This window comes from Diospyros lotus, chromosome 8 (assembly GCF_014633365.1).
Source record: "Diospyros lotus cultivar Yz01 chromosome 8, ASM1463336v1, whole genome shotgun sequence".
Lineage (NCBI taxonomy): Eukaryota > Viridiplantae > Streptophyta > Magnoliopsida > Ericales > Ebenaceae > Diospyros > Diospyros lotus.
Genome location: NC_068345.1, coordinates 4,645,230 through 4,658,538, shown reverse-complemented (window position 1 = coordinate 4,658,538; position 13,309 = coordinate 4,645,230). Strand labels below are relative to the sequence as shown.

The following is a 13,309-nucleotide window of genomic DNA, read 5'->3' as shown; positions in this document are numbered from 1 at the left end:
GTAGTTAATAAAACCTTTAGATAGATAGATAGGTTCAAACATACACAAGATTACAAAGAGTACGAAACCGGCCCAACCCATAGTATATTCCTTAACCCCCCACAAGTAGACAATATACAAATTCACACTCTTCTAATATTAAAATATTATTATTTAATTTTATATTTTTATTAGCACAAGAATAAGATTGGATGATCCTATTAATCACCTTATAAAATTCTTAAGATCATAAATTTAATTATATCTTATTAGATTTATATGACTAAATTATTAATTTTTTATTCTTTTTAAATCAGACAAAATATGATGTGAGATTTTGTACGACACTTGAAAGAGAAAATATTTAAAATTCACGAAACTCAGACTTGAAATTTCGAGTCATAAAACTTGTTATGAATAGTTAAACTATTACTAATTGATATTTTATTTCCCTCTCTTAGGATTATTTAATTCCCTGCGTTGGATTGACCAACTCTCATTTGAATGTTTCATTGTCGGCTCATATATATTTTCATGGTTTCCCTTCAAAAATTAATGATCCTTTTCTTTTCTCAGCCTTGTACCTGCCCCAATTCCAGATCATGGACCCGCAGGCACCGGACTTCTCCGCCGGGAAGTCGCCCCGAAGGGAGCTCCAGGGGCCCCGGCCGACGCCTCTCCGGGTCAGCAAGGACTCCCACAAGATCCGTAAGCCGCCGATAGCCCCGCTGCCGCAGCACCCCTCTCAGCCGCCTCCCTACCAGCCACGGCCGCCGGTCATTATCTACACCGTCTCGCCGAAGGTGATCCACACCGACCCAAGCGAGTTCATGACGCTGGTGCAGCGCCTCACCGGCTCCGGTTCTTCGGGTACTTCTTCTTCTAATCCTTCTTCCTCTTCCGACTTCCCTGACAGCTCCGTCGGCGGGGCAATATCGCCGGCTGCCCGCTTCGCTTCCATAGAAAAGACGAAGTCGCCGGAGAAGAAGATCAAGCCACAAGGTGGCGATATGGGCGTGGAGATAATTAGCACGGAAGTAGAGAGGAGTAGCTTGTTCCCGGGGATTCTATCGCCGGGTCCGGCGTCTCTCCCGCCAATTCCGGCTAGCTTCTTCTCGCCGCCGGCCGATCCAAATCCTCTCGGTTTCTTCCACGATCTGAGCCCCGTGTTTCAGGGCAACAAGAATTATTTAGAGACCAGTTTCATGCCAAGCCCTTCATATTTTCTTTCACCCAATACTCCATCTCTAGACATTTTCAACAATTTCTTTGACATTTGATTAACCCATTTTAATTAGGTAGAGGGATTAATTAATTAATTAGAGTGGGATGATGATGATGATGATAATGATGATTGAGCTTTTGTATGTTCTTCTTCAATGGCCATATATACAGATTAGACAACTAGCAAGGTGATCATGATTTAATGGGAATTAATTAATTAATTAATTCCGGTTTTCTGTCAGTGGGGAAGTTAATTTTGCTACTTAATTTGCAGATTCTTTATTTTTCTCTGTGTCATTGTACATGTAAAATTTAATTGGTGGCCCACAAGATGGGGGGGCTCAAATTCAAATCTCTCTCACATCTCTCACATCATCTTTGTATTTTTCATCTCCTTAGTTCCATCCTTTTGTCAGCATGTAGTTAAGTTGCACCAAAACCCTCATTTTCAAACGCCCATCATTTAACCTAAATATATAACTGGATTTTCTTTACTCATTTTCTTTCTATTTCTACGCACTTTGAACATGAATATATTGGCTGCACTACTATCTTACCCATTATTAATGCCATGCAAATGCGACATATTCTATATGCTATTCGAATATGTATTGTATGATTAATTCGATAATACAAATAATAATTAAGTATATATATGAACAGTTAGGTTTAATACATACTGTGCTTTCTCAAAAATATGATATTTAATTTTTGATGTATCAACTATTAACTATTAAAAATTATTACTTTAAATTCTTATCGAAACGAAACGTTAGTGTATATATAAACATATATGTTTCCGTAAGTGACATGTCACGCGAATAGGTTAACTAATTTGTTGTGCTCGTTCAACAATTAAGAAATATAACATTTGGTCTTTAATGTGCAAAATGTCAAAATTATGTATTTTAAGTGTTAAAAATTATTGTTTTAACTAAGTCTTTACACTAAAATACAAAAGATAATATAAATAAAAGAGTGAGAGAACGATGAAACTGAGTTAAACAAAGAGAAATAATAGATATTAGTTCTATTATATTTTGTGATTGGGAATAGAAGAAGGTAGGGTTTGATTCAAAGATTTATATGTTTGGGATTTAGGAGTTTTTTAAGTTATGGATAATTTGTTTTTTTTCTCTATCAAGATAAATTTTAATCCGATATGTCTCCCGACATGACTTTTTAATTTATGGCATGACACTTTCATTTTTTTATCCATATGTTTTATGTAATGTAAATAAGAACTTTTTTTTTTCTATAAATGAGTATTTCATTAAAAAAAAAAAAACTCAAAACATTCACTCCTTATGCTAGAGCATGGAAGCATCACAAAAGGAAAAACTTGAATAAAAACCAAAACTGAATCTAAACTATAATTTAATTATAAACAAAGATATACATAAAAATCAGAGAAAATCTTCAAAAAAAATTCACTTGCACACCTAAGATCAAAATCTTCATTAGTTTTACCTACCCAAGCATTGCAAGGCTTTTGAGGCAAATGACAATAATCATGATTAGAACATTCGGTTACTCATCTAGATAATACTTAAAGAGAATCATATCGTCCAAACTGCAATCTCCAAATCATCATTTCTCTTTAAGTATTATAAGGAATATTTACATAAATATCAACATTTGTGATAAAGACACACAGTTACTCCCCAAATAATAGTTTAGAGTACATAAAGTATATTCATGAATTAAACTACTATTTTACGTAAAAGTTGACATTTGTGATGCCAGCCACCAATTACTGAGTAGTTCAAAATAGAGTAGAAATAAATTTAGTGGTCTAGAAGCCGCCAAAAGTGCCACAATGCCCTGATCTACAAACTTTAATAGTTGAAATACAAAATCTTGATGTTTTTGTATATTAGAGATCAAATACCATATTTTTTAATTATTGAGGGAGCATAACAAGTTAGTCAACTTATTCAAATACTACCAACCGATCATCCACATGGCATGTCACTCGCAGAAATGGACGCATTTATATACGCACTAGCATTCCATCACAATAAAAACTTAAACCATCAACATTTAATAGTTAAGATATCGAATGTCACCCGCATGGGCAGCCCAGTTAGTCAAGAAAGGGGGTACAAAGTGCCTTCCGTGGTGAATCTTGGACCAAGACCGAAGATCGAGTCTCGCAAGGGGCAGTGTGGAGTACCTCTCTCCAAAGTGAGGAGGGCTCTTTGTGCGCGGTGAGCCCGGGTCTAGCCACTACGTCCGGCTGAGTCACCATGATTAATCTCCCCCCATGTCCTGTCGGGCCGGGTGTGGGGGGCGCCCGAGATGAGCAATTTCACCTTTTGGACCAAGACATCGAATGTCGATCTTTTACCCATAAAAACTAAATATCATATATTTTAATTGATAATAGAGAATCGTATGTATTTAGCCAGTAAACAATTATGTATCCTGTCCAAGAGAATTCATGTCTTGATCGTAAAAGACAAGATTATAACTTTTATTATGTCCAAACACTACCCAACATCATTTTTATTTATCAAAGCTTTCTTATACGTATGTGCAAGCAAATGGATCTAGCATTATATATAAATAAGTTGGTTTTTAGTAGGTAGGAAGTCATTTTCATGTAATAATATGCACATACAATGATGTGGTTTAGGGTCCTATTAATTTGTTTATTTATTACAAGGAGAAGATGTAAATCCCCATAATTTTGTGACTAGCTTTGTTCCATTCTTTAAGGTCTCACTTCATTCATATGGGTGGTTGAAATTGGTCCATAGGTTTGATACATAGGATAAAGATAAAATAATGTTGCACAAGTCTTCTTACATGTCTAATTGGGGCACATGCCATGACAGAGTCACAATAATTTAATTACCCTATCTTATAAATTATTAACAGAATTAATCAACAATTGGACTAAAATGTCTATTATTATTAAGTAACAAATTAACAATATGGGAAGATGAAATTTTAATTTATTTGCTTTGGATATTTGGGGGGGTGTGAAAGTCAAAGGAGGATTAATAGAATATTAAGTTAATATCTAGAAGGAGATGGGAGTGGTTATCTAAGGTAATCAGCTTTTGTGGAAGAAAAATCAAAGCAAGAAGGGTTAGTTTATTCAATTTTCATGGAAAATACAAAGTTAAAGCATTAACTATTAGTTATTAATGGATAGGAAAAGGCAGATGTTGGTTGGCTTTGGCATGGGCATGACTTTAAACCCATCGTTGGGTTAATTGGGTTGGGTTTGAATGAATTAAAAAAGCATATAATCAATCTTTATTAGTTATAAATCATAAGGAACCATTCTTTATTAGATGTCGTGTCTTGAGAAAACTTGATGGTGCAACCAATATCACCTATATGTTCATACATGCATGCATCCTAGCCTCTGTTTAATGATATATTAACAAAAAACTAAAGTCACTGTTGCTTGTACGTGTATGATATTTTTCAAGCATTTACGATGATGATCTCTCTCTGTAATTTTTAGATGATGATTGGACTTCATCACCGTTAGATATGTTTAAAGTTAAATGTGTATTGTACAAAGTCTACTGGAGCAACAAGAAGGGTCTAGGTTGGTCACTAGGCATAAATTCCGATGACTAAGTCAATCTTGATCTTAGAGGAAAGATCGTAAAAGAGAATAATGGTATAATGAATGGCGTATTAAGTTCTTAAAATTCATGTCTTTCTATAAATATACTATAGAATTGATGGAGAATTATGATTATGTTACGTGGATAACAGATCTCGACTCATAGGTCAATTTTGACAAAATGTGGTGTTCTATTCCTTTAGATCAAGTCTTGGGATAACTACCGTTGCACGACCCCCATTTTTCGTGCCATCGATTATGTTAGAGAAAATAAATTGCATGTGTGAGATTTAATTTTATTGTCTAGGGCGAGAATTGAACTCACGATCTACTGGACTGACACCAATATATCGCTTGCTCGACCACTCAATCTATGTCCTGGGGGTCTTTAGATCGAGTCTTTTACTTAGCTCTAATATATTCTCAAATTATATTTTAGATTTTGCTCATAAAGAGTTTGAAGGAGGTAAACTTTTTTATACATAATTAAATTTTGGGAAAGTATTTTTTTTTTTATAAGTATATATATAATTAAGTAATAGAGCTACTTTAGTAAAATAGTTGGTAATAAAGTTGTTTTATATTGAATTTCTATTTTAAGAAAATGTCAAACTTAATTTACATTAATAGAAATTAAAATTGTACCTATTTATTTTATTTCAAAGGCACTAGAAATGTTCATTAAAGTTATTTTTTATATGAAACTATTAAAATTTTATTTAGTTCACTAATCAATTTTTAATAATTCCTTTTGTTCAGCTGAGTAAATGGCTCAAAACAAAATTTCCTTAATTTTTCAAATTAAAGGAGATATTTCTATAATTAGACTAAATAGGAATAGGGGTTAAGTTTTCTGTTTTCCACATTTGTATTGAAAATCAGAAAGCATCTAAAAGATGTTTTCTAATGCTTTCTTTGTTATAATGATATCGTGTTTTCTAATCTTTCTAAGAGAAAACACAATATTCTCTTGAATAACCTTTGAGTCTGAATGTGATAACATCCATTTTAACAAAACCCTTTGTCATGCATTTTTCATCGTTTTTTCCGTGTCTTTCTTCATTATTCATCCTTTCGTCTTTGCACAACAAGTTAATAACTTGAGTTGTAGATCGTTGTAGAGTCAAGTTTCACTTCTTCCTTCATCGTCCACCGTCACCATGTGCAGATATTCTCTCATTTTCTTTAATCAAAAAATAAAAAATATTTTTGACAAGTAAGCGTATCCGATTAAAGGGATGATGGGCTGCGCAAGTCTGCGAATCAAAATGGGCTGTGAGCCCATAAAACCGACTTTATAACATAAGATTGGAGGAAACCCAAAACCCAACAATAAATGTGTGTACCATCTCCGCGCCTGCTCAAAGCCTTTAGACCCACAACCACCCATTGCTACCAAGCCTCCTTCCACAACCACCACCATCACATCCATCATCCATTGGCGCCCCCTCCCTCTGCCATGGGATTTGCCGCCACCACCATCTCCACCTTCATATTTGTCACCATCTATCTATCTCCCACCATCATCCATACTATCTTATGCCACCATTTGCCTTCACGGAAAAGTCTTGGGAGCTCGAGAGAGTTATTGAGAGCCTTACAGAAAAGAAGTAAAAAGACAAAATTATCCCCTTAAATTTTACAAATTTGCAAAGCACCGCCTTTGCCCCTGTTGCCGCCGCCACCATCTCCACCTTCATATTTGTCACCATTTATCTATCTCCCACCATCATCCATATTATTTGACGCCACCATTTGCTTCCACGGAAAAGTCTTGGGAGCCCGAGAGAGTTATTGAGAGCCTTACAGAAAGGGAGCAAAAAGACAAAGTTGTCCCCTCAAACTTTACAAATTTACAAAGCACTGTCTTTGCCCTTGTTCTCTAGTCGCTCTCCTCCCATGGCCGCGCCTCCGTTGTCTTTTTTGCTCCATGGCGCCTCTTCGCCTCACGGTCGTCGCCTTACTACCATCGCGCACATCTCCTCACCTCGCGTTGCCTCGCCTACCATCGCTGCATCTTCCAGCGATGATCGGCGAGGCAACTCGAGGCGAGAAGAGGCAATGATGGTAGCAAGACGACGATCATGAGACAACAAGGCGCCACGAAGTAGAGAAGGCAATAGAGGAGCGGCCATGGGAGGGGAGCGAGCAAAGAGCAAGCAAATTTGCAAAGTTTGAGGGGGTAATTTTGTCTTTTCCCCCATTTCTATAAGGCGCTTGGTAAGCGCGTCTGGCTCTATAGTAAAACTCTTGCTTCCACCAACGAATCTGTCGCCTGCACCCTTTGTCGTCAAATTTGTTGTCGCCACCATTTTGTCTTTATTTATGCCACTACAAGACTCTCTCCCCGCACCATCTACCACTGCCAAAAACCTATTTTGCTCTTTGCCGCAAGCAACCCTTTCGACTTTTTATTTGGAAAAATCCTCTATCTTGTTGGGCCACATAATTTTTTTATTTTTAATCTACAAAACAAAAAAATAATCACAACATGACATGTTCAAACATGCATTTTTGAAAAAGCAAAAGTTAATTTTGTAAAGGCTGTATTAATCTTAGAAGCAAAAGTCAAAAGACAAGCAATTGTTTGATGATAAAATATAAACAATTGTTAATAATTCATCCAAAAGTGATGATAAAATTTAATGCAATTGAATAATTAGTTAGAAATGTAACAACTCATGCTATTCATTCTTATTCTCTTTCTACTTCAATAGTCAAAAGTTCAAAAGTATTTAAAATTTTTGGAGATCTAATTTTAAAATCCAGCTGGTCTAATATAAAATTAGAAAATAAATATTTAACAATTTTTTAAAGTTGCCACTTGACAGACCCTTGAAATTTGAAGTGTAGACTTCTACTTTATTAATGAGTAGATTAGATTAGCGCTTACTTAATTAATTCAGATTCATTAAATCGAATCAAGGAGTAAAATTGAACTAAATCAATCGATTATCCTTTAAAATCGAATTAATCGATAACTGAAAAAATTGAATCCAAATCGTATAAATCAAATCGAACCGATTAAATTGAATAAACGCAAAAAAAAAAAAAAAAAAAAAATCGAAGAAAACCGATCAAAGTAATCAATAAAAAATACACAAAATTAAAAAAAATAAAGTCGTTTTATAAACATCAAAACAACATCGTTTCAAAATTCAGTCGATTCAATTAGTTAGATTCTTCTAACTAAAAATTAAATCAAAAATCAAAAACTGAATTTTTTTAAAAAATTAATCAAACCAAACTGATGCAAGAAAAAAGTCGAACCAAATTGATAAGTTTAGTCAGTTCAGGTAAATCGAACTTTTTCTCTCTCCTAAATTAGATATGTTTTAATATGTTATATCCTAACAACTAACTTACTAGTAAGTGATTATGATAGTCTCTTATTTGAAGATAATAATTTTAGGGTCCAAATATTAGGCTAAAAATGGCTATAGACTGAACAATTTTTTTAAATTAATTAATATATATATTCATAGTTTTATGATTGGAAAAATAGAAAATCTAAACCTTAAAAAGTCTTATTTAATTGGGACCGTCCATCCATCGGTTTTGCAATTTATCAAAACACAAAATCCAAACTAAATTATTTTAGTGGATTTTAAAATTATCAAAGCAGAATCGATCACTATTAAATTTTAAACATCTTCATTTTTGTATTTAAATATTGTGTGTGTTTATTTTTATGTTCTATTTATTGTGACCATTTGGATGGGCTAGCCATAGCCCATAGGCAGAACTTCTTGGGCTATACCTTCAGCTGGGCCCGGCCCGGCCCTGATCCTCACCAAGGCCCAAAACATGACATTACATGACAATTACTTTTTAAATATATTGAATTTTGGTTATTGAATTCAGTTTTTATTTTTTATTTTTTTCATTTCGGTTTTAGTTATCAGAAAATTTGGATTTGATTATTCATTTTAGTTTTGCCAAAAAAAAAAAAAGTTAAAAGCAAAATACCAACTAATATATAAAAATATGTTAAATGATTTTTTATATGTTACACTAAATGCCTATACTAGAGATGGCAAACGGGCCGGGCCAAATTGACCCGCTTAAAAACGAGCCAGCAGATTGTTGGCCCTAGCACCTTACACGAGCCCGCGGACCAAACGGGCCAGCCCAGCCCGCCCAAAGACCGAGAGAGAGGGGCGCGGGCGAGCGAGGGGCGCGGGCGAGGGCGAGACGAGGGCAAGGGCGAGGGCGAGACAGAGGGCGAGGGCGAGATGAGGGTGAGGGCGAGGGTGACAGAGGGCGAGCGATGGCAAGGGTGAGGGGCGCGGGCGAGGGTGAGGGCCAGGGCGAGGCAGAGGGCGACGACCAGTGAGTGAGGACGAGCGAGAGCGAGGTGAGGGCGACAGAGGGTAAGGGCGAGGGCTGTTTGGGGGGGGGGGGTTGTGTGGCCGATTAGCAGGCCAAGCGGGCTGGCCCAAATCGGCCCGACCTTAAATGGGCCAGCAAAATGCTGGCCCTAGCCCGGTGCCGGGCCGGGCCCCAACGGGCCAGCCCGTCGGGCCAAGCCCATTTTGTCATCTCTAGCCTATACAAAGTTAGTTTATTTTTGTTTTGGGAATTATTCTCCATAATTAGTTTATCTATGAGAATGCCATTTCTTATAAAATTATTATATTCTCGATTACTTTTTTTATAAATCCTAGTAAATTGACTTTTTTCTCTTTATTTCTTCAGAAAAATTATAAGATTGATAGAGATCCAAAACCCTAAACGATTCCTATCACCAAACTCCCTCCTTTCTTGCAGTCCAATCTCACATGTGTTCTCTCACTATACCATCATCTTTTTATTCTTCTTATATTTGCTTTTATCATATATTACAATCAGTACTAATTGTTATCATTTTTTTCTCAACGCTTACTCTCGACTTTAAAGTAATTTTTTTTTAGCTTTATAAGAGTTGATCCATCTAGGCCGAGTCCCAAAAAATGATTTTTTAAATATAGATAATTAATTTGGTGAAAGGATGTAATTGGTTTTTCTAAATTTAGTTGGATTTCAATTATAGTACAATCCAAATGGATTTGGTAATCAAATTAACCAAAACTGAGTGAATAGACTGGCTGCTCATTCCTAATCACCCAATATTGGTGCATAATTTTGTATCATAAAAAAGAGGTCAATTACTTAGAATTAGTCAAACAAGTGGAGTGGGGGAGATGGGTTTTTCTAGCTTTGGCTCTTCATTTTCAACAGTCTCATCGTCAAAGGATGAAAATTTTGGAACAATGTCGTTGTCATATTTGTTTTTCTAACAGTCTCGTCTTGTTGTTGTGATAATCCATTCTGCACTCATCTCCTCCTCTCCCATAATAATAATTCAGAATAAATAAATCAATCAATCTTGCAAGCAACCAAATACATTATATTTATATATATACTGCTTACATCTACTGCCATTTTGGACGGCTCACAGCTCACACTGTCTTCGACTCTCCTATTTAATTATTTGGACAAAAAAAATATCGTTTGATCAACGGAATCCAATAAGTCCGGGCATTTTTAATGTAAGATAATAAGGGTTTTGTTTTTGAGTAAGATATTGAAAATGAAAGATATTGGGAAACTGGAAAAACAAAAAATGATTTGACTCTATAATTGTTGATTGAGAGGGCCATTGGATCGATGAATTTGTTTGATATTGAGAGATGTCGTGAAAATAATTAGGAGAGGCGAATCCGACACATTAAATTACAGGGTTAATTACATCAATAATCACTTCATTTTGTATTCTGTTATTATTTAGTCACTGAATTTTGAAATGTTACCTATTAGTCACTGATATTTTAAAACTGTTACTGTTTATTCTCTGAACTTTAAAATGTTACTTGTTAATCATTAATATTTTAAAATTATTTTTCATTTGTTACTCGTTAGTCACTGAACTTTAAGTTCACAGGTGACAGAAAAGAAATAATTTTAAAATATTAATGACTAACAAGTAATATTTTAAAATTTAGTGACTAACTAATATCAGATTTGAAATATCAATGAATAATGAATAACAGTTTAAAGTTCAATGATCAAACAATAATAGAATGTAAAGTTAGTGATTATTGATATAATTAATCCTTAAATTGCATAAGTTGAAGTTGGTTTTATTTTAAAAAATGATTGGGGCAAGTGAGAAATGTTTGGGGGGGGGAATTGGAAAAGTCTTTGGACGGGTAATGAATGAAGTTCATTTTATTCAACAATAATTAAACAAGTAAAAAATATTAATTGGGTAGAGACTAACGTCCAGTTGGATAGAGTCGGCAACGATTGGGTAACGACTGGCGTCCTATATTAATCAATCAAAGAAATAGTTGAAAATCTGGTACACCGTCCTGTTGAGTTTGGAAAGAAAGGCCCTAATTGGTAACACAAAGTTTGTGTGGAGAGAACAAAGTCACATTTTATTTTATATATTGTAAATTACCCAATCATCCATGGAAAGTTATAATAATAATAATAATAATAATAATAATAATAATAATAATAATGCAAAAAATCAAGAGAGTTGGAAATTTGAAGATTTCTTATATTTGATTGTCAATGATATCCTCTTAATTTACAGCTTTGCTAACAGTCAGATTAATGAGATGTATAGCAATGGAAAACAAAATTGGGGCAACCGAGTCAATACGGCATGATATGGGTGGTCTTAGTCTGATAACTCGCCAGGCAAGACTTCGAGTTGACTCGGAACAGCTTCACCAAATCACCGCCCATCTTCCTGGCCATCCCGGAGCAATCGCTCTGCATCACCAACAAAACCTTGGCCAAGCCGTTGATCTTCATCGCCGTCTCCCGAGCCTCCCCGTCGCGCGACAGATAGCAGACGCTCCACAGCACCGCCACCCCGTTCTCGGTCGCCTCCCTCGACCCCTTCATCAGTCTCCTCACGATCGCCACCACGCACCTCTTGTCTCCGCCTATCGCCGCCCGTCCCTCCGCGCACGTCGACACCATCTCCAGCATCTTCATTGCCTTGTCGATTACCTGTCCATCCGCCTCCGATCTGGAGAGGATCTGCCCTGCGGTTCGCACGATTCCTAACCGGACGAGTTCCTTCTTCACCGGTCTGGATGCGGACACGGCTATCAGGCACGACAAGCCTGCCTTCGCCGCCGGCATATCGGTCTCGGAGCTTGCCAAACGGTACATTTGGTACAACAGCCCTTGCTTTTCCGTGATTAGGCGTCGAGACTCGGAATCGAACGCGATTGACTCCAAAACTCTAGCTGACCTGACTCTCAAATTCGAACTGCCTCTCTGGAGAGCCGAAACGAACGGAGACAAACAATCTCCACTTCCGTCAAGAATCAGTCTATGAAGCTGTTCTCTGGCTCTTGTTTCAGATGCAACCAAATCCAAGACCGTCATAGCAGATTCCAACATTTCGATCTCACTGGCATTCCTCAGAACGCCAACAACAGTCGCAATAAATCCCTCGACACTCGACAGAAACTCGCGGTTCTCCTCGGAGCGACTGGCGAAATCGGCGATCCGCGAGAGCGACTCCGACCTGTTTCCGGTAGCTCTCCCAACGTCCTTGATCGAGTCCAGCATTTTCTTCATGGAGGCAGAAGAAGGAGAAACGAGAGGCGGCGGGGATTGAGACCAGGTCTCAATGAGACGGCGGAGGGTGAGGTTGGGAACGAAGTCGGTGGAGGGAAGGACCTGCATGGTGGCGGGGCAGGTGTTGTGGCCGGTGTCGAGCCAGGCCTGGATGCTGGACCTGTCGTAGGTGACGCCGGTGCAGAGGCTCACCGGCGACTTCATCACGTCCATCGATATCGGACACCTGAAGAAGCTCGGAACCGTCACGAACAGCTTGTTTTCTCTCACCATGTCCGTATTGAGAAAGAGAGAGAGAGAGAGAGAGGGGGGGAGGGAGATTGGGGAAGGAAGACGACGGGGGATAGGGGGTTTATAAGAGGGGGAGATGGCAGAGGGTCAAATGGGAGAAGTGACGTCGAATTGGTCAACGATTTTATGGACATCGTGCTGTTGAGCTTGAGCGTTGATTTTTTGGAATTAAATACACTCCACACGGCTGGCACGTGACACCCCGACTTGGACCCTTGTGGAGTTATTTTTTTAAAATAATTTAAAATTATTTTCCACAGCTCAACAGTTTTATTTGCTTCCAAATCCACAATTTCTACCTCCAAACCAACACCATTTTATTGGATAAATTTCTCCGCCGTTTACAAATTTTTCACAAACCATAAGCATCGTTCGTGTGAGCTTACAAAAAATATGTATTTTTAAATCATTTCAATTCACAGATCGATGATAAATTAATTAATGATTTTTTTTTTTGGTTTGGTTTTATAGAAATCAAGTGAATTGGGGTAGGTTTTAGTTAGGTCACTTATTGGTTGGCCAGTTACTATTTCTTTAACTAAACCCATAAATGACTCAAAAATGCCATAGAGCCATCATCTAAATTCTAATTACCCTTTTTACAGACTCCTCCTCATCATAATAATCTTCCTAATTCAA

The 13,309-nt window shown here is 37.0% G+C and overlaps 2 protein-coding genes across 2 annotated transcripts; one reads left to right on the top strand and one right to left on the bottom strand.

The window, feature by feature from the left end:
- Window positions 1-499: 499 nt before the first annotated feature.
- Window positions 500-1,706, top strand: LOC127808203 (protein MKS1-like). The gene has a single exon (XM_052346627.1). It carries the CDS (start codon window positions 582-584, stop codon window positions 1,257-1,259), a length of 678 nt encoding a protein of 225 aa, XP_052202587.1. The 5' UTR covers window positions 500-581; the 3' UTR covers window positions 1,260-1,706.
- Window positions 1,707-11,437: 9,731 nt separating this feature from the next.
- On the bottom strand, window positions 11,438-12,652 carry LOC127807731 (U-box domain-containing protein 28-like). The gene has a single exon (XM_052345782.1). The coding sequence runs from the start codon at window positions 12,650-12,652 to the stop codon at window positions 11,438-11,440; it is 1,215 nt and encodes a 404-aa protein (XP_052201742.1).
- Between the last annotated feature and the right edge of the window lie 657 nt (window positions 12,653-13,309).

Excerpts from the sequence above, each read along its gene's own strand:
- LOC127807731 (XM_052345782.1), bottom strand. The coding sequence starts at position 12,652 with ATGGTGAGAGAAAACAAGCTGTTCGTGACGGTTCCGAGCTTCTTCAGG.
- LOC127808203 (XM_052346627.1), top strand. The coding sequence starts at position 582 with ATGGACCCGCAGGCACCGGACTTCTCCGCCGGGAAGTCGCCCCGAAGG.